Source organism: Culex quinquefasciatus, chromosome 2 (assembly GCF_015732765.1).
Source record: "Culex quinquefasciatus strain JHB chromosome 2, VPISU_Cqui_1.0_pri_paternal, whole genome shotgun sequence".
Lineage (NCBI taxonomy): Eukaryota > Metazoa > Arthropoda > Insecta > Diptera > Culicidae > Culex > Culex quinquefasciatus.
In genome coordinates, this window is record NC_051862.1 from 14,266,925 (window position 1) to 14,292,905 (window position 25,981).

The window sequence follows — 25,981 nt, forward strand, 5'->3', positions numbered from 1 at the left end:
CAAAATACTACGTATTTTTGAAAAATTATGAAAATATGTGTTTTTGGCAATACAGTCAAGACTCGATTATCCGAAGGCTTCAGAAAATGTTTACTCCGGATAATCGAACCACGATTTTTTTTTTCGTTCGCTTATTTTTTATTGTCGAGTTAATGTATGACCCCTTAACTACGCTAAAGTGATTTAGAATTTTTAAATCCAAAATGGCGGATATGATATATTGAAAAAAAAAATGCATTTTGTTATTTAATATGCAATCAACTGTTCACATTTGACTAAAATTGGGTCGCAGAAGTCGAATTTGATGTTTTTAATAAGAAAATTAAAAAATACGAAAAACATATTTTTTGTTATGATTCGATTTGTTTTATTATCAGAAGTACCATACAAACCTTCGGATAATCGAACTTCGGATAATTGAGGCTTCGAATAATCGAGTCTGGACTGCATACGTATCAAATGATCGAGATTTTTTCATACATTTTAATAGAAATATACCTTTTTAAAAATATTCAAAAAAAAAATCACAAAACTACGTATTTTCGAAAACAAAAACTAAACATTTCAGTTTTAACAATATGTACTGGTGTCTATTGAATAATAATCGAGGTTTTAGGTAATCGATACTCGACAATATATTTAAAAAAATCCTAATCATTGTTTACCCATATTGAGATAACTAAAAAAATAGTATTTTTCTCAAAAATACGAAGTTTTTGGAAAATTAAGAGAATTTAAAAAAATATTACTGTCGAAATGTATGAAAAGTTCCTGATAATTTGTTAGGCTTATTGCAAAAAAACTGTAATTTTGAGTACTCTCAAAACAGTATTATAACTTTCGAATGTTATGAAATTTTTTCGATAGTTTGGTACATGTTTTACCAAACATCAACACTTTTAGTATTTTTTGGAAAATACGAAGTTTTATGAAAATTCTGAGTATTTCCAAATAAAATTTTTTCATTAAACTGTATGACAAAATCTCGATCATTTGATACGTCAGAAACTTTTTTATATATATTTTTGTCAATAATACGTAGAAATTTTGAGTATTTTACAAAAAATATTATTACCACCGATTGGGGTAAGAAAAAATCCCAATTATTTGATACCCACATTGAAAAACAAAACAAAAATTTAATGTTTTTTTTTTCGTAGTAGTTTTTTTTATGTAGTTTTGTGATTTTGATTAGTATTTTCAAAAATTGTTTCACAACTGTTGAAATGTTTGTATCATTTGAAAACCCATATTTTAGAACAATTTTTGAAGATATTTTCTGGAAAATAAAATATCAAATGATGAACTCATACAATCAAATTGAGATCTTGTGTTCACCTTTGAATCTTTTTGTGATAATAGCTCTCTTCATTTTCTAACCCAAACCATGCACAAAGCAATAACCCTCTATTGTTCCACTAGCCTCATGATCAAGGCCACCAGTCCTCTCCACGTTGTTGAGCTCGCAAGAACATACATTTTCCACTTGGCTGCAATGTCGGCTTAATTTGGTCGAAAAATGTTTTCGTTGCCGCTAATATTTAACTTCATTCTGGTGGTGATACTAATCTGCGCGGTCCGATTACCGTTCTTGCTCGTGCATGGTGAACCCTCCTCCGAGGATGCCTCCGAACTGTCCCAGCTGAAAGAAGTGTTCTACAAAAATCTGCTGGCGGACTTTCGCGCCGAAGGCCTCGATGGAAGCGCAGAACTTTCTCCGGAAGAGGAGGCCCGCATGGATCAACGAATCCGCGGGTTTGTACGATCTACAGGCGTTGGTGAATCTGGAACAACCGACCGGGTGAAGCGAGAGTCGAAAAATGTGGACGAGCAGCTGATCGAGGCGGATACCGCTGGAGGTAGGATTTCTCTTGATTTGGGGAAGGGTTAAATAAGTTGTAAATTGCAAAAAAATATATATTTTCTATAAATCATTTTCCGCCTGCTCAAAACCAAAAATTTCCTTCCTAATGTAACCACAATCGTGCCGATCGAGAAACTTCATGAACAAACTCATGCTCATCGGCACTTCTTCGTCGTTTTCGTCGTCCACTTCGGTGAGCAGTTCCTCGCGAAAACCGGAGAACCTCCGCTTGCCCGCAATCGCCTCAAGACCCCCCTCAACCAGCTCCGTCTCAGCCAGCTTGACCTGGATCTTTTGCCACTTCATCGGCCGAATGGTGCGCCAAAGTTCCTGCGTGTCCTGCTGCCGCCCCTCAACGCAGATGATCGCCGGTTTACCAGGCCTCGAAAAGCCCGTAAGATCAAGGTCTTTTGCGGTTTTGAGGATCGTTTGTCTTTTAGTTTTACTCTTCAAGTGGTGTGAGTAAATCCATAACCTCTCAAAGATCACCGAAGCGGACTTTGCACTGCCACCCTCTTCGCTCACCTTCAACGGTTCGTGAAATTTGGTCAACTCGACAAAGTTGTCCTGAATCCACGAAACGACCTGAAACACGTACGGTTCACTGGAATCGAGCACCTCCCGCTCGATGTACTCCTCGATTCTCTGCGTGATCATTCGTTCCTGATCGCGTGGAAAACATGCCGATCGTACCACAAAGCAGGGAATCTCCAGCCCCGGATAGAGATGAGGTAGTTCGATCCGTATTTGTACCCGCTGTTCCTCCAGCAGGGGTAAATTCAGCTGGTAGTCCAGCTTGGCGTTCAGGCGACCCGTTTCGCCGTTGATGTACGCGCCAATGTTGTCCACGAAGCTGTAGTCGTCCACGTGCAGTTCGCCCGGGCTGCAAAAGATCGACGCAAGCATGTGGAACTCGTCCAGCTGTTTGCGGAGGCAGTCGCGCAGGAGCTGTTCCTGGAGTTGTTCGGCGGCGGCGGCGTCCATGGCTAGAATGGAAGTTTGATTTTTTTTAGGGTTCCAGTTGAGGTCATTTTTCTATAACCTAAACAAATCGACATAGAATAAAAAACTGATCTGTGTGTGTAAGGTTGTAAATGTGTAACCAAAGTTTCAGCTGGATTGGTTTCACTTGAACAATAAAAAAAAAATTGTATTTTTCAAATCTCTTCAAGGCGAACGCCGCTTCCTCAAGGGCTTCCATGAGCGTGGCTACGTTCCGGTCAACTTCCCTCTGGACATCTGCCTGCTGAAAGTCGGTACGAAAGTGTTTGCTGCATCGCTACACATCCGCAAATCGAAGGAAAGCTACTCCAACCACACCGTCGTGTCGTTCTACGTGCGGGAGGAAGGCCAGTTTCAAAAGTTCAAGGAGTACACCGCGATCCTGGCCCGGAATATGGACTGCATTTCGAACGCCTCGTTGGGTTTCGTGGCAATTGTAAACTATTACGATAATGCGCGCCACCAGGATTCACCGCTGAACCACCGAGGGATCGACGACGGGTCGCCGATCTTCCAGATTCAGGAGAACGGGACGACGGAGATCGTGCAGAAGTTTAGCCAATCGAACCAGAACACGGTGCACATGTGGACGCACGGCAATCACATCTACCTGACGCACACGTACACGAACCTGGACGAGAGCGTGGCGAACGTGTGCCCGCTGTACCGGTGGTCCGGGTATCACTTTGACGCGATCGACGAACTGCCGTGTTACAACTCGATACACATCGAACCGTTCATGATCGCGGAGACGCTGTTTATCGCGATCGCCAACCAGATGAACGACGAAGCGGTGGACGAGGACACGTTCTCGGACGTGTTCAAGTTTGACTACGAGCGGCAAAAGTTTGACTTTCACCAGAAGATTTACGTTTACTCGGTCTCGGACATTGCGTACTTCTTCCTCGATCAGGGCGATGTGAGGGAGCACTTTTTGGTGACGGGAAACTCGCGAGCCGGGAAGAAGAACCGGAAGAAGCTGGACTACGACCAGCACTCGATCGTGTACAAGTTCATCGACGGGTTCTTCGTGCCGTTTCAGAAGTTTGAGCTGCACCGGGTGCAGCAGTTCTTGCCGGTGATGCGGGAGAACGGGGAGTTTTTGCTGCTGATTCGTTGCAAAGGGAAACCGCTGCAGATTTACGAGTACGACGGGTGGAAGTTTGCTCCGTCGAGGATCGATTACACGCGAGAAGCGTTCGCCGAGGGAGTTTCGCACATGCGCGTTTATCGGCACATTATCAACGCCAGTGTGATCGTGATCGCGAATAAGAACCTGTTTGGCAGTACGACGAACATTTTTACGCCGATGTATGGCGTGGAGAACGATCTGAAGGAGGTTTACGGGCAGTTTATCAGCTGGTGCGGGGAAACGACGGATCGGTTGTCACAGATGAACCTGGAGGAGATTTACAACAAGTTGAAAGCGTTGCCGAAGGTGGACGATGGGACGATCAAGCTCGACAAGGACGTTGAGGTGAAGCGATCGACGGTTGAGCACTTGCGGACGAAGGTGTTGCACACGGGTGGGTTCGTGTTCGATCAGCGGACGTTCGACTACCTGAACAGTGTTCACAACCAGCTGGAGGGGTTGAAGCAAAAAGTGGAGAAGCTTAAAGCGATCATCGATGACAGCTTGGGATTGAACGAGACGCTGGAGGTGCGCGGGGACTTGAAGGTACCGCAGGTGATCGCGACCGGTGCACTGGTCAAAGATCTGAACGCTCGCAATATCAACGACGAGCGGCAACCGCCGATGAACGGAACGGACGAGGATGAAATAATAAATGTCGATCGACTGATAGTAGACGATCGATTGGATGTTAAGTTCTTGAATGGGTACGCTAGCGAAACACTGCTGCGTACCAATGGTGATCCTCGATTGCTGAAAGATGTAGATTTGCACGTAAGCGAGGTGGAAGTGAGAGGTGATTTGTTCGTAAATAACCTGATCGACGGCATTCGCTTCACGCCGGATAACGTGTTGATAAACGGTGCAGATCAGACGTTCTCCGCCAAAACCATGTACGTGGATCACTTGGTGGTGAAGAATTTGGTGACGCCCAAGCTGAACAACACCGACGTGGAGCAGGTCACGGCGCTTATTGAGCAGGCTTCCAAGCTGCGATCGCGGTCGCGTTCCGCCCAGCAGGACTATCCGTCGCGACTGCGTGAGATTCGCGTGAAGAACTTGACTTTGACGGGTTTGACGAACGACGTGGACATGGCGTACATCGATCAGTACGCGCTCAAGACGGTTGGCGATCAGGTGATTACGGCACCGTTCAACTTTGACAACATTGTCGTGGACAATGTGACGGCGCCGAACAATCGACTGTCGGGGATCGATTTGAACTTTTTGGTGCTAACGGAGCCGACCAGCGAGTACCCGGACTTTAAGGTGCGCCAGGACGTGCAGTTTCTGAAGCCGGTTCAGATGGACAACGTTCAGCTGTACGATCGCATCAACCACATTCCGGTGATCGACGATGAGCTGCAGGTGCTGCTAAGGGATTCCAAGGAACCACAGTTGATCACGGGGACGAAGACTTTCGATTACGTTGAATTGTTGGGTCCGATATTCCTGCAGGGCAAGATCAACAGCAGCAGCTTGAGCAAGCTCAATCCAGTTACGACGATCAACCAGGACGTCTACCTGGAGGGAGACTTTGAAATAACCGGCGACGTAACGATCGAGCGTCTGCTCAACACGTCAAACATCTTCGGCGCCAGTCGGACGTACAACTTCGTCAACCTCTACGAGCACGGTCTCCCGTTGAACGCGGTGGGGTCCTACCAGAATTTCACCTTCACGAAGCCGTTGATAGTGGAGAACGCGTTCACCACCGACTTGAACGGGCTCAACCCGAACGATTTCATCCCGATCAACTCGGACCGGGTGCAGCAGATAACGGGGAAGAAGACGTTCCGTGGGGATTTGAAGATTCGAGGTGGCCACGTGGACGCAGCCATGATCAACCAGGTCGATTTGAGGGTGTTGAATGAAACGGTGCTGAAACGAACCGGTGATCAGGTGGTTGAGGGTACAATCCACTTTAAAGAGGTGGTAGCAAGTCATGTGGTAGCCCAGGAGACGCTCTTCGAGGGTCGTCCACTGGACACGCTGCTGACTACGGACTCGAAGCAGAAGATCAAGGCGAATGTGAGGATGGAGAACTGTCGGTTGACGGTAAACGGAAACTTGAATGTTGGTAATTTGGAAGCGACCAATTCGACCATATTTGGGTACAATCTGGACTGGATGTTTAGCGATACGCTGCAACGTCCGGGCTGTGGTTTGGGTAATGAGACGGTGCTGGTGACCGGGCCAAAGCGATTCCAAAATGTTCAAGTGCGCGAGCTAGTGCTGCTCGATCAAGCCTCACTCAACGGGGTAGATCTGATGGGTCTGCAGAAGATCAGCGATCCGCTAGAACAGGACATAGTCATTGAGGAGACGTTGATTTTGAAGCATCCAATCACGGTGCGGAACGTGTTCTTCAACGGATCCATCAACGGAGTTCGGAGAGAGGAGTTTGGCCGGGCTTGGTTGCTGAACGAGTACAACCAGACCTTTACGGCACCGCAGATCTTTGAACACGTGATCGCGGAAAGGACTTACGTGGATGGGTTCGTCAACGGGGTAAAGTTGGACGAGTTGGCTCAGAACGTGTACTATCTGGACCAGAACGAGCGAGTTCCGCATGCGATTTTCCGTAAGTAGCTTGGATTAGTTGTGCTGAACATCAACTTAAACTCTACCAATTTCAGACGAAGGAGTCGTTTCGTACCAGCCGGTTACCGTTAATGGTCTGGTATCCGGACTCAACCTGGCCACCGACGTCCTGCTCGACCAAGCATCGGATCCTCAACAGCTCGAGGAGATAAAAATCGACGGCAATCTGCTAGTCTCGGGCGAAATCCACGTCTCCCACACCCTCAACGGAATGAACTACGCCAAGTTGCGTGAGTTCACCACCGCCACTGGCAGCACTCCGGACCGTCCTATGAATGTGGAAGTGTACGGCAACGCGCACTTTGAAGTTCAACCGGAGATCGTCACCCTGAACGGGTACAATCTGGAGCAGCTCCATCGGGACGTGTGGCTCGCCAACCGGGACGAGGTGCTAACCGGGAATTATCGCTTCGAGAATGCACACTTTGCTAGCTGGGTTCACGCCAAGGTACGAATGTCTTGAGTGGATATTCCGGAACACTGTTAATTAAAATATCCCAATTCTCACAGGGTCCCATTAACAACCTGAACTTGTCGGAGATTGCGCAAACTTACCTCAGCGTTTCCAAGGCGCAGAATGTGACGACTCCACTGATCTTCAAGGGTCCGGTGCGGTTCCGAAAGGCGACGAGCGCTCGCAGTGTTGAGCTCGGCGGACTGCTAAAGGGATCGATTGAGTGAGTTTTTCCTAAAAAAGAAATGATTTTTTTAGTCTGTCTTTGCATACGTGTCAACCTGAACTGAATCTTTAAAATTTCCTTGATTCTTTATTTCATCCACGCGGATTTCCCATCCAGATTCGGCGTGATCTTACCAGTTTAATCTCACCACCCAAAATTTAGCCATCTATAAAACAATCTGTAATTAAATTAGCATTAATTTAGCACATCTTGAATGAAATTCAGCTTTATTCATTAACCAAAATACCTTCAATGGATCAGCTCCACATCGCCATTCACTGCTGCTCTTACACAAACCAACTTTTATCAATGAATTTTGACGAAAAATTGACCGCGTAGCAGGCGCTGATACAAGTCACACCAGCAGCTACGCGCGAATGGAGTGGACGACCAGATCAAAACAAATCTCACCTGCCCGCCCACCAACCCTCCCCTTCTTTCCTCCTTGCCCAGTATCATTGAGGAAGGTGCTGTCAGATGTAGCGCGCCTCGTGCTCTGTTGTGGGTGTGGTGGTGAGAGTTTTGGTGTACTCGCCGGGTGAAAGTTGATAAGGTGTCGAATTGGTTTCTCAGAGCACGTGGTTTCCTGTTCGATTGGAATAGATTCAGTTTTTTTTTTCAAAACGTTTTGAAACCAAATGCATTGGTCATCAAAATCAATTAATTTCAATTCATTTTTAATTACATAAATATAAAACAACTACACATTTAATGTGATGAGCCGTTTCATAGAGGTTTGGTGATGCAAATGTATTTCTTTTTTAAATTATACTTGGCAATCAAACAAATGATATTTTTGTCAAAACTCTCGTTAGATCGAGAAACAGATAAAAAGTAATGTTATATTCAATGTAATTCAGAGAAAAACAAGGATTTTTTTGTATTTCGTTCATTAATTCAAACCTAATCCTTCCAAAATATCTTTCGTAAATTTCACAATCTGAATTTGAGTTTTTGTTTTTTGCGAAATTTATCAGATATTTAGCTATTGATAACCAAATACTTCGATATTAAATTCTCGACTCACATTTGAGATTTCTGAATCAAAAACATTACGATCGTAATTTGTAAACGGTTGTAATTTGACAATATTAGATTGAGATCATTCGATCGTTATTGCTCTTACGCCATCGACAAATTCCGATGATTGTTCTTAAAAATCGAAATTCTAAGCTTTTTACATTTTTTTTTATTTCAAAAATTTAAAGTTAATATTTTTTATTCCAAAATTTCAAAGCGATTCAAAAAATAGTTTTTGTGCAATCCAATATGTTAAAAATATTACAAAAATAAATCTAAAAATCCCAAAATTAAATTAATATTTTAAAATGTCATTTTCCAAGTTTTACTTTTTTTTCAAATCGTCAATTGTTTTAGAATTTTATTGTTTTTAAACTAACAATAAATTTTAAAATATAAAAACATAAATTTAAAGAATTAAAAAAACACAAACTATTTGCCGTGGTTATAGCGCCACAACTCGCTCTCTGTAACAGCATTTCTAATTCTAGTCCACGCTCACCAAGTCGTCATATGGCCTAGTGGTTGGCATTTTTGCTTACCAATCCAAAGGACGGGGGATCGAATCCCGTCTTGAGCGACTTTGATTTTTCGTTCATATTCATCATTTCAAATTTCTATGCACTTAACTTTCTCGTTGGGAGCAGATGGGAATCGAACCCAGAACCATTCGCTTACAAAGCGAACACCGAAACCAGTCAGCCACGACCGCTTCACTAAATTCAAAGGATTATTTATAAATACAAAACTAACAAAATTATTTGAAAAAAAAACAAACTATAATTTCAAAGATTTTAAATTTAAAAATGTTAAAGATTGATAAAAATACTATTTTTTCAACTAAGAAATTTAAAAAAAAACATTATTTTAAAATCTATAAAATTTAAAAATAGTAAAAGCTTCTAGATTTTCTATATAATTTATTTAAAAAAAATTTAAATTATTAATTTAAAAAATTTCTGAATTTTAATAAATTTCAAAAATTCTAATTTTCAAAAATGCCAGTTTTCAAAAATTCTAATTTTCGAAAAATCCTGAACTTAAAAAATATTAAATCCCAAATAAAAAAAAATCAGAACATTTTAGATTTTAAAAGCTTCCATATTTTAAAAATGTCTTGAATTCAAAAAATAAATCTCAAAAGTCTAGAATTTAATAAAAAAGTAAAATCTTGAAAAAAAATAATTTTTATAATGCCTAAACTTTAAAAACGTCTAAATTTCGAAAATTTCAAAATAAAAAAAAAATTTAAAAATTCCTAATTTTGTAACGTTCTGTTTTTCAAAAAAACAAATTTTCAAAAAATCTTTTTTTTTTAATTCCCAAATAAAAAAAAAAATCTAAAAATTTAAGAATTTTAAAATTTATAAACAAAAGTAACTCAAAAAAAATAATTTCAAAAAATTAGAAATTAAAAAAATCTCTTTTTTCAAATTTTAAAAATGTCTACATTAAAAAAAGTCAAAATCCCAAAACTTTAATATTTTTAAATTTATAAAAAATCTGATTCCCAAATAAAAAAATTAATTCAAAAAATTTTAAAATATCTTAACTTATAAAATTTTATTTAAAAAATCTGTTTTTTTATGTTTAAATTTAAAAAAATGTCTAAATTTTAAAATATAAAGAAAAAATATTTTTTAAAAAATCTTATTTTCTAAATTCTAATTTTCAGAAATCTGAATTTTTAGAATTCTAGTTTTAAATATTTTTGTTAATTAGATTTTTTTTAAATCCTAAATATTGAATATTTTTTATTTAAAAAAAATAATTTTCAAAGATTCCTAAATTTTTAGTTTTAGTAAATTCTAGATTCCGAAAAATGTTTGAATTTTGTTTTTTTTCCTAAATTTTCAAAATTTCCGATTTAAAAAATTATTAGTTTTAAAAAACTTCTAAATTAAAAAAAAATTAAAATTGTCTAAAGTTGAGAAAAAACTTTATGAAGTATATTTTTTTTTTTTCATTACAAATATTTTATGAAGTTTATGTATCTCGACTCCAACCAAAGCCATTAGTTTTGGCATCGGATTTCAGAAAATATCATAAAAAAATAGGGATTTTGAAAGAGTCTTTTTACAATTTTTGTTATTTGAGAGCATAATTCTGAATTTTGATGGAAACCGTTTTTTTTTCAGCTCAAAAGGAATCGACATCGTCGACTTTGACAAACACGTGCTGAAGAAAGACGTTCCGCAGACAATCACCGGCAACTGGACGTTCCACAATGTTGAAGTTCGAGGTAAAATTTGTCACAAATTAGTTAGTTAGTTAGTTGATTACCTTACCTTCCCTCCAAACCGCAGGACCCTTCAATCTGACCACGCTAAACGGCCTCGATCTGCGCCGGGACATTCTCTGGGAGGACGCCACCGATGTGGTCTTCACCGCTCCGAAGCAGTTCGACAACCTGCATGTTCACAACATCATCTGTCCCGATCCGTGCCTGATCCAGGGGGTCGATATCAACGAGTGGTTCGCGAATTCCGTTCGCAAGAGCCGGAATCATACGATCGAGGGTGTGACCACGGTTGAGGCGGCCACGTTTCTGGGGGATATTGAAGTGCTTGGACTGGTGAACAATGTGACCTTTGACCGGGAGCATCTGCTGTTGAAGTCGGTTCCGCAGACGATTAAAGGGGATTTGACGCTGCGGACAAAGTTTCCTGAGTTGAATTTGATTTATCCGTCTTCGATTGAGGAGTTGGAGGTTGAGACGATAAACGGCAAGAACTTTGACGAGTTTATGGCGAACTTGGCCAGGAGAAACCAGGAAACGTTGACGATTCGGACGCCGGTGACGTTGACGAGAACGTTGCAGGCACAGAATGTGGACACTGGGAATAACACCATCTTCGGTGTTAACATCAACCAGCTGCTGCGGGAGGTCGAGTACGGTGATCAGCTGAGCAAGTACGAGTCAAAGTTGCGCAGTTTGGACATGGTCGGACAGTCGCTGGTGGAGACGCTGCACAGTAAGACGCCTTATTTGAGTCACTACGAGCGGATCAAACCGTTGGCGGGACGGTTTCGTGATGTGATCACGATCACGCTGCCGTTGTCACCGAGTCCGATTGAGCTGCTGGCGGCCCACGTGGACGATGGTAATCGCACCGCGGTAGAGTTCTACCGCTGGAACAAAAAGGACGGCCAGTTTCGGGTTGCTAAAGGTACGTGCTGATTTAATCATTCCAAACTTTATTCACTACTTTTGTGAGTTACAATCTTATCCCCTTTCTAATACTTGGGCAGTCCAGCATAGCTAATGTCCTCGACTCCCACATGATTTTCGCCACGGACAATCTTAAAGAAGCCATTTTCGCCCCATCGCTCATTCCACGAGTTGGCACACAGCCAGTACTTGACTCCGTTCTCAACGCCCCATCCAATGACTCGAACCGCGTGACTACCTTTGTATGCACCCGTAACGTGTCGATACACTCCGCTCCTGTACTGGAAGAAATCGCCATACACATCAAAGGACGTAACAATCGGACCGTTCTGATAGATCTCGGCTTTCATCGCATTTTCGTCTCCCCATGGGAGAATGTACGAACTGGCTCCATACTTGAGGTCCTGGCTGTAGGTCAGCGGATATCCGGCCTGGCACTGGCGATCGCATTTCAGAACGATGTTCACATCCTGGGTAGCGCCGCCAAATGGGTACGGCTTACAACCCTGCCCAGAATGGTACGGTCCCCCGCTGGTGAGACCATACTTCACCCAGTAATCAAAAGTTTTGTGCACGTAGCCACCGTCACACTTGTAACAGTCCGTACAGCAGGACAGGTAGCCCGTTGATCCAAAGTAGAACTGCCGTTCACCCCCGGAATGGATGCAGTAACGATCGGTAATGACCGCAGCAGTCGACACGGCGTAGCACGATCCACAAGATCCCTGGCTGCGGATTTGGTTCAGCGATGGGCAGTAAGGCCACTTTTGGCGCGCGTCAAAGCTCGCCGGCAGGGCGCGAACCGAGCGTTGATTCTGCAGCCGTGGCAGACTGTTGAGTTCAGACTCGTTCAGACCGAGGCTCATTTTCATCACGCCAAACTCTTCCGGCCGATCGTACACCTGGGCGACCCAGGAGCGGGCACGCGATCGGATGGCGGACACCAGCGCTTCCTGAATCTTGTCCGTGATGCTGAGCCCGGAGATGGAGCCGATGGCGGCGATGAGGCACAGAACTAGTAGAACTTTAGAGAGAGCCATTTTCCCGGGTGATGAAGACTGATGGTGGCAGTGACCTGCTCAAACCGCTTTTATACGCGAAATCTCCTCCTTTCGGGCTTATCATGAGGCGAAAGATGGTTTATTAGATCATAATTTTTGGCTCATGAGGGTTAGCATATTTGTTTTGCGTGTATCTCATGTAGAAAGGTGTTTGTTTTCTGATTAAAAACATGTGCCTTGAGAACAAATAAATAATTTCTTTCCATTCGGGTCGTTTATTGTGGCATAAAATTCTAGGACTTAGACCTAATATTTGCATCATTTCAAAAAAAACAATTTGGGACAAAAGATTGGGTTTTGTTTCTATGCAGATTGTGTATTTCACTAAATAAATATAAATACCAAAGTCATGGAGTGACCATTAAAATCAATCCTTCACAAAATCGGCTGATTTTTTTTTTTAATTATTCAAGCTTTTTGGAGGGCCAAACCTTAATTCCAAAGAATATATCTAGACTACTTTTTCAAAACAACCAATGTGCCATGGGTTTCCTATGTACATACGGCCTTTTGAAAAAGTAAGCGAGATAAATTGCATCATTGTTTTGCTTATAAGCAGTTCTCTACGGATCGCTCTGTTTTCTATAATTTCAATTTTTGTATTTTTGAAACTTTTTTGGTGCCTTCGGTAAGCCCAAAGAAGTCATTTTGCATCATTAGTTCGTTCATATAATTTTCCATACAAATTTGGCAGCTGTCCATACAAAAATGATATGTGAAAATTCAAAAATCTGTATCTTTTGAAGGAATATTTTGATTGATTTGGTGTGTTCGGCAAAGTTGTAGGTAAAAGGACTACACTGAAAAAAAATTATACGCGGTAAATTTTTTTTTGGTAATTTTAAATTTCACTTTTTGTTACTAAAACTTGATTTGCAAAAAAACACTATTTTTATTTTTTTATTTTCTGATATGTTTTAGAAGACATCACATGCCAATTTTTCCAGAATTGGCAAAAATCTTTGACCGTGTTATGATTTTTTGGTTGTAAAAATGTTTCAATTTAATTTTTTGATGTAAAATCGAATTTGCAATCAAAAAGTACTTCAGTGAAATTTTGATTAAGTGCACCGTTTTCAAGTTATAGCATTTTTGGTAACTTTTTTTTCAAAATAGTCGTCGTTATTCATTTTTTTAAATAAGTGCCCATGTTTGCCCACTTCTGAAAAAAAAATATTTTTGAAAAGCTGAGAAAATTCTCTATATTTTGCTTTATTGAACTTTGTTGATACGACCCTTAATTGTTGAGATATTGCCATTCAAAGGTTTAAAACAGGAAAATTGATGTTTTCCAAGTTTCACCCAAACAACCCACCATTTTCTAATGGTGATATCTCAGCAACTAATGGTCCGATTTTCAATGTTGAAATATGAAACATACGTGAAATTTTTCGATCTTTTCGAAAACAATAATTTTTTAAATCAAGACTAACATTTCAAAAGGGCGTAATATTGAATGTTTGGTCCTTATGAAATGTTAGTCTTGATTTAAAATTTTGAAAATATTGTTTTCGAATAGATCGGAAAATTTCACGAATGTTTCATATTTTAACATTGTAAATCGAACCATTAGTTGCTAAGATATCGACGTTGAAAATGGTGGGTTGTTTTGGGTGAGACATGAATTCAATTCACCAAAAAAGTTTCAGCAGGATTAAAAAATACAACAAAAAAAAAATGACCAAAATCTCAGAGAATTGCTCTCATACGAGTTTTTATATAATTTTGGCAGCTTTTCATACAAAAATGTTTTGTAAATATTCGAAAACCTATATCAGAAGAAATTTTTCTATCGATTTGGTATCTTGGCAAAACTGTAAGTATTAGTTAAGGTTATAATTATTCAGGAAAAAATAGTAATTAAAAAAAGACTCATTAAAAAACTGATTCTACTAAATATTGAATAGTGAAAATCTACATTTTAAATTATTTGTAACTTCAGAAACCATTTTTCTGGGCCACCTAAAAAAAGTGTGGCGTAGACAATTGCCGAACAATCACCTTCTAGCATTTTTAGTATTTTTTTTCATTTGGGTCAAACTTTGTGGGGGCCTTTTCTATCACTAAAGAAGCCATTTTGTGTCATTTTTTTATTTTTTATTCTTTGTCCTCTATCTTAACCTATACCCTAACTGGCTCAATCGGCCTTGCCATCACGGAGCCGTGCGTCTATTTATAGATCCGAGATCTATTGTTCTTCGTCTTGATGGATGTTAATGATGTCCTGGGGGTCTTGTTGGACGAGTCTTCCTTTCTTCCCAGAGGGAGCAGGGGGTTCAAGTTGCCACCGAAAAATCGGTGGCGAGGTGACCGGGCGGGATTCGATCCCTGATCGTCTGCTTAAAAGGCAGATCGCTTAACCATTCGGCTAAGTCCCCGGACTATTTTGTGTCATTGGTTCACCCATACAAGTCTCCATACAATTTTGGCAGCTGTTCATACAAAAATGGTACGTAAATTTGTAACTTTTCAAGGAATTTTATTGATTGATTTGGTGTCTTCGGCAAAGTTGTAAGTATTGATGAGGACTATTCAGAAAACCCCGATTTAATCCCACCTGGGGTGAGATAGAGCCTTTCTTACTAAAGAATATAACAATGGTAGATCTTTTTTCAATTCATAACATCGACTTTGTTTATTTATAACGTCAGCACAAAAGAAAGTCTTATGATGAAAGCAATGTATTATAAATGATATGATTTCCAAAGGAAATAAAAAACGCAATTTTCACCAAAAGAATATTTTCAATCGTACAATATGTTTGTAAGTTTGTAATCAAACAAGCGTTTATGTCAAACGCGATCATAGCAAGCTTCCCATGCGCCAGTGACAACGCACACCGCGGTTTTGGTTTTTTAGCTTCGGTACGAGCCCTTTTGTGTGTTGGTATTGTCTGTTTTTTTCAAAGGTACACGCCGCGCGGCATTTCAGAATGTGCCGCAGACACTGTTGCCAGCGATTTTTTGCCCACGAGCGAGAAGAAGCACCAGTTGGCAACGAAAAAAAAAACAACAACACAACGTTTGAATTTATACCTCTACACCATCGCCTCTTTAGAACAAGGCGCCATGTGCGGTGAGCGCGAGTGTGGAGAGGAAAGGAATATAAGTTCTCTCCCTCGCTCGCTTGCGATCAAAGCTTTCCTTTATCACCCAACATCAAGAAGCAAGCCAAGAACTTTCGAAGAAGATCCCCACTTTCTAAAAAGATCCCCACTCTCTAAAAGCTCTTTCAAATTCACCTCAATGTTTCTCAAGATTTAAATCTTTTGCCTCTGATCTAGATAAAATATTAGTTAGGACACAAACCTCTAGACCACCACACAACAAAAATAAATGACAGAATTTAAATCGCATAATGGTCTCATGTCGCAGGTTTCAAAACAAATACTGGACAGTTATGCATATAATGATAATACTAAAGAGCCGAAAAATATACGATATCTATAGTAGCAAATGAAAATCGATAGGGCACCCAACACATATTAGAGTATATTGGATCCCAATAACTAGACGCGCCAGCAGTACGCGCCAGCATTAGAAGCTCAACTTGACAAGAAAATTCATGCTGAATCGACATATTTACGAAGATGAAAATGACGTCCTGGCTTAAAGTAAAACCTATACCTTTCTTTAGTAAGAAAGGCAAAAAGTAAATCGCTCTAAAAATTGATCCGGATTGCCGATAGACGTCAAATTTGTTTCAGATGCTCACTCATGGTCTGTACTATGAGTGTAGAAAGAAATTTCGGATAAAATCGGAAATGAAAAGTGTTGGCAAAGGTCACCAGGTGGGCTTTTACCTTTTTTTAGGGATTTTTTTTCTTTTGGTAGGTTAATCAAACGGCTCTAACTCCAGAACCAGATTATGGATCTGGATGAAAATTTGGGAGGTTGTAGAGCTCGAAAAATGCAATTTTTGAGATAAATAAAAGAAATGAAAATGAAAAATTTTGACCATATTTTCATTTGAAAACTGTGTATTTTGTTGAAAAGTCTGGCTGCATCCAAAAACAGATGGATATTTCGAAATTCGGTCTCAAAATGACCCTTGTTCAGCACACCAGCTTTCAAATGCACTTGGAACAATCAAAATCGAAAATAGGGGAGCCGAGGATTACGCGACACAAAATTTGGCAAAAAATTTACCACACACGGACATCACTCGAACTCCACGGAATTTATTTTCTCAAAATTCGAGGGTTGGAGATAGGCGAGTTCTGTCAAGGTGAATCGATAGAGCGTCTAAAATCGATGCAGTGTGATTTTTTGACGATTTTTCCGAAGAAAATTCATGCTGAATCGACATATTTACGAAGATGAAAATGACGTCCTGGCTTAAAGTAAAACCTATACCTTTCTTTAGTAAGAAAGGCAAAAATTGGAACACGGACCTACATTTTGCCGACGAGGTATGATTTTTTTTAAAGTGATTTTTTTTAAAGTGATTTTTTCTTAATTGAAATCTTGTACTTGAAAATTTTTAACCTAATTTTTTAATGTAAAATGGAATTTGCAATCAAAAAGTACATTACAAAATAGAGGGTTGTTTGAATGAGACTTAATAATAATAGTTTATGCAACAAGTTGCAAAAAAACGAGTTCCATACAACATTTTTTGCAATTCCAAAAAACACACACTGAGTGAAATTTTATGTCAAATTTTCATGTATTTTGTCAATAAATCGTTTAAATAAAAAAAAATGTTGAAAAGTGTTACTTATCAAAATAAGTGCTGAAAAGTTCAACTTTACAGCACCCATTTGAGGGCTGAAAAGTAGAACTTTTCAGCATTTATTTTGAAAAGTGTTGCTGTTCGATTCTGTTATTTTTGGTACAGAAAAGTAGGCTATTTCGTCGTTCAAGAATGACAGAAAAAGTAAGTAGTTCCACGACGGAATTGCAAAAAATAATTTTTCCTGTTTCTTTTTCTTTTATCCGTTGTACCTCAGCAACCAGTTGCCCAGCCTTCAACGTTTGTCAGACGAAATTGTTGGAAATTTTCTGAACATTACAAAAAAAAATATTTTCAGGGATGAACAATCAGGGACAATCATGGACACTATTTTTAAAAAATCATAAAACCGGATTTTTTCGGACGTAATTTAACTTAGAATGGCTATATTTTGAAAACGATGCACTTAAAAAAAATATATAAAGTACTTTCCGATAGCAAATTTGATTTTACATAAAAAATGAGGTTAAAAATGTTAAGTACATGATTTATTTTTTTACGAAAATCACTATTTGGGACCATCCATAAACCACGTGGACACTTTTTTTGGAATCTCAACCCCCCCCCCCCCCCCTTCGTGGACAATTGTTCATACAAAAAAAATCTTTTTGTATGGAGCGTGGACAATCGCTTACCCCCTAAATTGTCCACGTGGTTTATGGATGGTCCCATTTTGAAAAAAAAAAACATTGCTAGTCGGCAAAATTATGATCCATACTTCTGAATGGCTTAAAATATGCGGGATTTTGTTCCTTAAAACAACGATTGTCAACCTTCTTCTGGGCTGGTACCCCCTGCCATATAAATCAAGTAGGCCCGGTACCCCCGTTGAGAATCGCTGCCTTAAAACATATAAAAAATTAAAAAATACAGATTTGAGAAAATGTAATATCGTGAAAAAAATTTTTTATCTATTTTTTCGAGTTTGGTGAAGAATTGCTTAGCTTGTAATTTGCATTTTTACATTTTTATATTTCCTTCCAAAAAATGTTTTTTCTCATGCATAGAAACAAGATATATTTATTCTGCATGAGGTGTTTTTGAAATTATGCAAATCCAAGCCCAGTTCTGCGAATTTTATGCTCTATTTTGTCAACCCAAATTCACAGTCATTGTTTTTTGGTCCAGTTTCACATGTTTCATAATCAGAAAACAAACAGATCTTACATGGGACCAATAAACCATCTTTCGCCTTATGATAAGCCCACAGGAAGAAATTTCGCGTATAAAAGCGGTTTGCGCGGGTCATTCTCGCTATCAGTCTTCTTCCACCAGAGAAATGGCTTTTACGAAGATTCTACTAGTGGTTTGCCTCGCCATCGGCACAATCTCCGGGTTCAGCATCTCGGACCAGATGCAGAACGCGCTGGTTTCCGCGATCCGATCCCGCACACGCACCTGGGTCGCCCAAGTGTACGATCAGCGGGAAAAGTTTGGTGTCATGAGCTTGGGCCTCCGTCCCAACGAGTCCGTTGCCAACGCCGTACCACTGCTGGAGAATCAACGCTCGGTTCGCTCCCTCCCGGAGAGCTTTGACTCGCGGCAAAAGTGGCCAAACTGCCCTTCGCTGAACCAAATTCGTGACCAGGGTTGCTGCGGATCTTGCTACGTCGTGTCGACCGCCGCGGCCATCACCGATCGTTACTGCATCCATTCCGGGGGTCAACAGCAGTTCACATTCGGAGCGACGGACTATCTGGCCTGCTGTACGGATTGCTTCAAGTGTGATGGTGGTTACGTGGGTAAAACCTGGCAATACTGGGTGGACTCGGGCCTCACCAGCGAGGGACCGTACAAATCTGGCCAGGGATGCAACTCGTACCCGTTCGGCAGCTACTGCGTCAACGACCCGCTCCCGACGTGCAGCCGAACGTGTCAGGCCGGATATCCGCTGGCCTACAGCCAGGACCTCAAGTACGGAGCCAGCGCTTACCGTGTCATGTGGAACGAAAATGCAATCATGACCGAGATCTACCAAAATGGACCGGTGGTCGTACAGTTTGAGGTGTTTGCCGATTTCTACCAGTACAAGAGCGGTGTGTACCGTCACGTTACCGGAGCGACTGAAGGTTGGCACGCGGTTCGAGTCATTGGATGGGGCGTTGAGAACGGCGTCAAGTACTGGCTGATTGCCAACTCGTGGGGAGTACGTTGGGGCGACAAGGGCTTCTTCAAGTTTGTCCGTGGAGAGAACCATCTGGGAATCGAGGACTTTGTCTACGCCGGACTACCCAAGTATTAGAGGGGTGAGGATCGTAAACATGCAATGTAACGTAGATAAGCCGAATAAAGGTTACACCTTGCTATAGTTTTACACAAAATCCAATTTATCCTCGTAGCCTTATGTGTGGGACAAATTTCACTCGCGTTTTTCTCAGGTTGTTGTTTTTGCATATGGGACATTTATGCGATAATCGGCAGTATTGCTCTTACACACCCGAATCTATGACATTTCCCCGAAACACATATTACCGAAGGACATTTCCCCGAATGCCACTTCCCCGAAAAGACACTTCCCCTAACAGTCATTTCCCCGAATTCCATTTACCCGAATTTCCCATTTCCCCTAATCGTCCACATCCCCGAATGCCACTTTCCCGATTAGTCATATCCCTGAATAGTCATTTCCCTGAATGCCATTTCCCCGAACGCGGTCAAGCGGAAATGCCCGGTGTCCAGGAGCGCGCGCGTTTGGGGAAATAGCATTTTATAAGAAAAAAATTGAAGGCAATTTTTATCACATCAAATTACATATAATATTTCTTGAAAGGTTCATATTGGCTCTGAATGATCAACCTTCTTTTTGGCTTCATTCAGAACACGTATCATTTTTGGGGGGAAGGGGTTTTGAAAGGTTTGATACTATTCATTCAAATACAACGAATATTGTTACAGACTTTTTTTTATATATTCTCAACACAAATACTTTTTTCTTATAGACCTGATAATAATAATGCAATAGAAGTTTTGTTATTTTTTATGATTTAAAAAATATACCGTGCGATTTTCGTAGTACAGACCCCGTTCACACTGATCATTTTTTTTCACATTGCTGGTTTGGGATTTGGCGAAAAGTATAAAAAGTACGTTAAAGTGATTTAAAACTTTTAAATCCAAGATGGCGGCCAATATGGCGGTGTTGAATTATTGAAAAAATACATTTCTGGAGTTTTTTTTGAAAAGGTCCAATAAACCAAATTTCCAGTTTTTGCTTTTTGGGTGTTTTTGAAACCGCCTTGAGTCAGGGGTATCAAAAAACACCCAAAAAGCAAAAACTGAAAATTTGGTTTATTGGACCTTTTCAAAAAAAACTCCAGATTTTATTATTTAATAGGCAATCGACTATTCAAATTTGACTAAAATGGGGTTGCAGAACTCAAAATTTAAGTTTAAAAGAAGGAAAAGAAAAAAAAAGAAAAAAAAAAATGTTCGTGATTCGATTATCCGAAGTCCCATACAAACCTTCGGATAATCGAGTCTGGACTGTAATTGGGTCCTAAAATTAAGCCTCAATCTGTGATATTATTGTTCACAACGATAAAGCTTATTTTTCTAAGTACAATGACCCTTTGAACGACCGCAAAGGATTTAAAATGGATTTATAATTCAATTTTTAAAATTCACTTCACGGCCCTTCTTGGGGACCATCCATAAACCACGTGGACAATTTAGGGGGTATGGCGATTGTCCACGATCCATACAAAAAAGATTTTTTTTGTATGGACAATTGTCCACGAGGGGGGGGGGGGGGTTGAGATTTCCAAAAAAGTGTCCACGTGGTTTGTGGATGGTCCCTTGGCAGAAAAGCTACTACTTGACAGCTCGTTCCCAGGGGACCATAGTTGACCCATCGAAAAAATGTTGTCTTGTCAATAACTTTTTTTTTTGCATAAAAATGAAAAAAATACGTTACCAGAAATGGTTTCTTACCGTTGTTCATAAAAATTGACAAAGGGCTTTACTACCCAATTTATAATATTTAATCAACAGCATACCCGAAAAAGCTGTTTGTTCGGTAAAATTGAGAAAGAAAATAACTGTTATTCGTGGAAAAAGGCTTTAGCGAAAATGATGATTAGGGGATATGAAAATTCGGGAAAATTTAAATTTAAATAATCGGCAATTGGCGTAAGTGTCACTTCGGGGAAATGGCCGATTATGGGAAATGATATTCGGGGATATGGCATTCGGGGATGTGGCTGATTAGGGGAATTGATTTTCGGGGAAATGGCATTCGGGGAAATGTCATTCGGGGAAATGAGCTAGACCCACACACCCACGTTTCATCCGCCTCTGGATGTTCAAAAAAAGATTTTTGTTTGATTAACATGCTTAAACTCAATCTATCCGATTAATTAAATTGGCCTGGCCGGTAATGGCCATTTTTTTGCAATAACCTTCTTGTTGTCATTTGCTGAAATTTGTAGTGCGCCACTGCATTAGAATTCATTGACACATCACAAGCGTAAAAGGGGCCAGGCCTACTGCGTAAAGTTTACTGCAGAAATGATTCGTTGAAGTGGGTTGTGTTTGAGCACGGAGTTTTCATGCAACCCAATTCTGAATCTACAGGGATGGAAGAAGCGTAGGGACACACCACCATACCATAGCCACCATAGTACCAAGTTTTGGTACTTCGGGACCATCTAGGATGGATATTTGTATTACCACGAATGCCCAGAAATTCAATCTCAGATTCAAGTATTTTTAAAATCTGATGTAATCTTACACCCTCATTGAAAATTTATTTAAAATATACATTGTCGGCAGCTATTGAAAAATCGTAATCCTACTGTGACTCAAAACTGTTTCCCTGCTGATTCGTCGCGTGGTGCCGCTTCTTGGCCGCCAACATTTGCAACAGCTCCGCCCCGGAAATCGAGCTGATACTTTCGTCAAACTCATCCTCGTCGTCTTCCCCTCCGTACTCGTCACCGTCCTCCCCCTCGTAATCCTCGTAGCACTCTTTGTCCACGCTCCAGCCGTCCACCTTGGCGGCGTCTCCCTGACCAAACTGCTTCCGGGCCGCGCCGTCCAGCTTCTGCCGCACCGAATCCACCACCAGTTCGCTGTCTCCGATGGGTTTGTTCTCCAGCAGTGGAGCGCGTCGGCGATTGCTGCCCACGTGCCGATCGCGTACCCAGCGCAGGGTCATCTCGGATTTGCTGCCACGCTTTCGGGGTGAGGATCTGCGGCCAAACAGAACCGACGGCAGGTGTTCGCTCTTGCTCTTGTGCACGTTGCTGCCGCGACTTGGAGGTGACTGCTTTGGCTTTTGAAGGAGCTGCACGCGCTTCAGGAGCTGTTCACGCCTGAAAGGTTGGAGGATTAGTTTGTGGGGGTTTCGGAGGATTTTTTAACCGTACTCTTCTACGATCCGGTTGTAGTCCTGCCGAAGGGCGTTCATCTCCGTGGCGTATTCCGTCTGCTGTAGGTGCAGTTGTTCGATCATCAGCTGTAGCTGTGAGCTGCGGTGACGTTCGGAGGACAGCTGCTGCTGCAGGTACTTGATCTGTTCCGATTGCTTCATCTTGGTCGAACCGTCCAGCGTGGATTCCTTGAACGAGAGTCCACTGTCGGAGGATTCCAGCTCAACGCCCAGCTTGATCAAAAACTCCCGACAAGCTTCCTCCGATACAGCGGCGTTGTCCCTGATGTCGAACTTCTCGATCGTTTTGTTCACGTTCAGACAGTCAACTAGAAATTTGACTCCCTCGTCGGTCAAACCGCAGTTCCGAACGTGAACCTGCTGAATCCATTCGTCTTCCTTCAAGACTTCCGTGAGCTCCTGCAGGCCATCGTCTCCGGCACGCGGATTCGCGTTCAGCAGCACGTGCCGCAGCCCTAGCATTTTTGCGGTGTCCACTTCACCGTACCGCAGTGAATGCTTCCAGCTGTCGGCGAACCGCTGTATTTTCTGAAACTTGATCAGCTCGGCAACGGCGAGAAATCCTCGCCCCGTCAGCTGACACCCGGACAGATTCAACGTGTCGACGTTGGCCAGATGCATCACGGCCCCGCAAATCGCTTCGGCGCCCTCGTCCATGATGGCACTCCGCGCAAAGCTGAGCTCCGTTATGGAGGAATTCTGTTGAAGACTCTGCACAGAGGGAGGGTCATCAGCAAAGGTCACACATCTAGCCCCAACCCATACTTACGTTAACCAGCGTGGCCATGTAAAGCCCCTGAACGGGCAGTCCCTCCAGCACAAAGATCCGAACCTTCCGATTGACGACCAAAAACTGCGCCAAGCTATCCACGAGCCGCGTAAACAGTCGCTTCGTCAGCACGACCGGCCGTTCCACGCCCAAATCCAACCGTTGACACCCCACCGTACCGCTGCCTTCCAGCACGTCCCCGAGAGCCTTCCGCAGTCGAATCGCGACCATCTCAAGAGATGTGTCCTCCGTCAGGGCCGCCACAATCAGCCGCCAGTCGGCGTCCTTGAATCGGTCTCCATAAAAGTCCAGCTGGTTCGACTGGCGACCTTTGCCGGCATGAACCCGGGACAGTTCGGCCAGCGGAGGGAAGTTCTTGGCCCGGCACAGCGCCAGGTACCGCCGGTAAAAGTCCTTGGAGTGGCGGTTCGAGTTGACAGATTTGGTTGTGCGGTACCGCTGGGGTTGGGTGGACACTTCGGAGGAGGCGACTTCTTCGGGTTTCATCTTTTTTTGGGGGATTTTTTTGATTTTGGATCGGCGACCTACTGGACCGTGGATGTGCGGAAGTTACCAGACGAGAGAAGAAAGTGCCAGCTGGAAGACGGCTGTCATGGGTGGAAAATTCAAACGGGTTGCTGTGATTAAATTCCGTCATGATTTCTATACTTTTATTCGCTGACAAAATTAATTTCCCAACACGTTAAAAATATTTTACAAAACTATTAATTCCAGGATTCCCGCCCATCACCTCGCCCAACATGGCCATCACCAACCTCAAACGGATATCCCTTGGCTACGTGCAGCACCTGTTTGTAGAATTCTTCGACCCGTCGCGACGCTCCTACCGCCAAACCATCCTGGACCTGGAACCGCCCGACCTGGTCCTGCCCAAAAAGACCCCCAAGTTCATCAGCATCTACGAGTTCAACAGTACCGTCCCACGGAACGTCGTATCCCTCCGGCTCCTCGACCTGGACTGCCTGGGCCTCTTTTCACCCATCAAAGACGGCCTCGAGATTCACTGTCTCCACCTGGAGAACCTGCTGTACTACATGCGATTCCACCAGGCCCTCTCCACGCCAGCCGTCCAGCAAGCTCTCCACCTAGACAATCGCCTAGTCCTGCTTAGTCGGAACGACCTGCTCCAAGTGTGGCGTCCCCAACCCAACTATCAACTCACACTGAACCAGCTGATCAAAGTCCACGCGCCAAACTCACTCACGGTGGCCAAATTCGACCACCAACTATTCATCGCCGTCAGCTCCGAACCCGACCCGGCCGTCGAGTCCGCCCACCACGGTTCGATCCAGATCTGGCGCGATCAGCGGCCATCGCACGCCAACGGTACGTTCACCCGCTATCACACCATTCTCACGAGCGTCCCCAAGCAGATTCAGTTCAGCGTGCTGCCCGTCGTTGGGGAGTTGATGCTGTACACCGTGAAGGACGACCGGTTCCATCCGGTGGTCATCTATCGGTACGAGGGCGTCAGTGGGTTTGCCGAGTATCTGACGAGCAATGTGCTGAGGTTGGCAGGGAGGGATACGAAAATGGCGCTGGTAAAGTTGGAGGGCAAGCAGCGTGAACTGGTGGCGTTGGTCACGGAGCGGGATGTAACGTTTATCGAGGGTGTCGTTAAGGGAAGTGCGTGATGGGGATAGTTTTAGTTTGTGTTTTTGTTTGAAGGTGCGAAATTGTTATCGTTGAATTTGTATCGCGTTGGTTACAAAAATATATCAATGTTATCGCGGCAAAATGGTTTTTTTTAATTTCGTCATAAAAAGATGACAAAACAAAACTTGGAAATAACGCAGAAACTGCACAATACTACTGCCGAAATTTGGGCATTATCTTAGTAAGCAGTAGATGCAATAGATTTTGTTTCGAGCTACAATATGAAAATTCGCAAAAAATCCAATATTTAAAAAATGTCATTTTTTCTGGGGTCAAATTTGCCTGTGTTTCTTACTAACATTTCCTTCATATTTGCAGTAATTTTTGTAGTGTACCAGACTATGCCTATCAGCACTTCAGACTTCGAATTTGATCTTCAGTATATGATTTTGTATAAAACCAAAAATTTAATAGGAAAAATAGGGTAAAAGTAAGACGAAAAACACTAATATTGCCATATCTCTGGAAATACATTTTGGAAAAGCTTAAAATTGTGGGCCTAAGCAGTTTATGCGCATGTACAAAATTGGAGGGGGTGGTCCGATTTGGATGAAATTCGGGATTCTTGCATGTTTTGATAGTCCGATTTGGATGAAATTCGGGATTCTTGCATGTTTTGATAGTATCAACAGCTCTGCCAAATTTGAGCAGGATCGGAGAGGGTAATTTTCAAATGCTGTTCCCATATTTCAATTAAAGGCTATTTTTACTCACATGATACATTCAATTTTTATCTTCTACTCATATTCTTAGGGTATGTTCCGGATTGTATTTAACACTTAGATTTATTATTTTTTAGATCGGTATAGGCTTCCAAAGGTTCCAAGGCATTTTTTAATATAGCAAGCAATAAATATTGAGCGATCACATTAATTAC

The 25,981-nt window shown here is 41.9% G+C and overlaps 4 protein-coding genes across 4 annotated transcripts; 2 read left to right on the top strand and 2 right to left on the bottom strand.

The window, feature by feature from the left end:
- Positions 1 to 1,424: 1,424 nt before the first annotated feature.
- LOC6032274 lies at positions 1,425 to 25,186 on the top strand. Its single transcript, XM_038258382.1, has 7 exons — positions 1,425 to 1,859; positions 3,037 to 6,582; positions 6,638 to 7,050; positions 7,113 to 7,279; positions 10,441 to 10,544; positions 10,609 to 11,472; positions 24,163 to 25,186. The coding sequence occupies exons 1-7, from the start codon at positions 1,520 to 1,522 to the stop codon at positions 25,080 to 25,082; spliced, it is 6,354 nt and encodes a 2,117-aa protein (XP_038114310.1). The 5' UTR covers positions 1,425 to 1,519; the 3' UTR covers positions 25,083 to 25,186.
- Positions 1,900 to 7,289, bottom strand: LOC6032276 (RWD domain-containing protein 2A). Its single transcript, XM_001842858.2, has 2 exons — positions 7,158 to 7,289; positions 1,900 to 2,850 (listed from the first exon to the last, which is right to left on the bottom strand). Exon 2 carries the CDS (start codon positions 2,846 to 2,848, stop codon positions 1,925 to 1,927), a length of 924 nt encoding a protein of 307 aa, XP_001842910.2. The 5' UTR covers positions 2,849 to 2,850; positions 7,158 to 7,289; the 3' UTR covers positions 1,900 to 1,924.
- Positions 11,482 to 12,523, bottom strand: LOC6032273 (cathepsin B). Its single transcript, XM_038258385.1, has one exon. It carries the CDS (start codon positions 12,512 to 12,514, stop codon positions 11,540 to 11,542), a length of 975 nt encoding a protein of 324 aa, XP_038114313.1. The 5' UTR covers positions 12,515 to 12,523; the 3' UTR covers positions 11,482 to 11,539.
- On the top strand, positions 18,537 to 19,585 carry LOC6032272 (cathepsin B). Its single transcript, XM_001842856.2, has one exon. It carries the CDS (start codon positions 18,549 to 18,551, stop codon positions 19,509 to 19,511), a length of 963 nt encoding a protein of 320 aa, XP_001842908.2. The 5' UTR covers positions 18,537 to 18,548; the 3' UTR covers positions 19,512 to 19,585.
- Positions 25,187 to 25,981: the final 795 nt, after the last annotated feature.

Excerpts from the sequence above, each read along its gene's own strand:
- LOC6032276 (XM_001842858.2), bottom strand. The coding sequence starts at position 2,848 with ATGGACGCCGCCGCCGCCGAACAACTCCAGGAACAGCTCCTGCGCGAC.
- LOC6032273 (XM_038258385.1), bottom strand. The coding sequence starts at position 12,514 with ATGGCTCTCTCTAAAGTTCTACTAGTTCTGTGCCTCATCGCCGCCATC.
- LOC6032274 (XM_038258382.1), top strand. The coding sequence starts at position 1,520 with ATGTTTTCGTTGCCGCTAATATTTAACTTCATTCTGGTGGTGATACTA. Across the intron at positions 1,860-3,036 it reads CGAGGCGGATACCGCTGGAG|GCGAACGCCGCTTCCTCAAG; the intron begins GTAGGATTTCTC and ends AATCTCTTCAAG. Across the intron at positions 10,545-10,608 it reads CCACAATGTTGAAGTTCGAG|GACCCTTCAATCTGACCACG; the intron begins GTAAAATTTGTC and ends TCCAAACCGCAG.
- LOC6032272 (XM_001842856.2), top strand. The coding sequence starts at position 18,549 with ATGGCTTTTACGAAGATTCTACTAGTGGTTTGCCTCGCCATCGGCACA.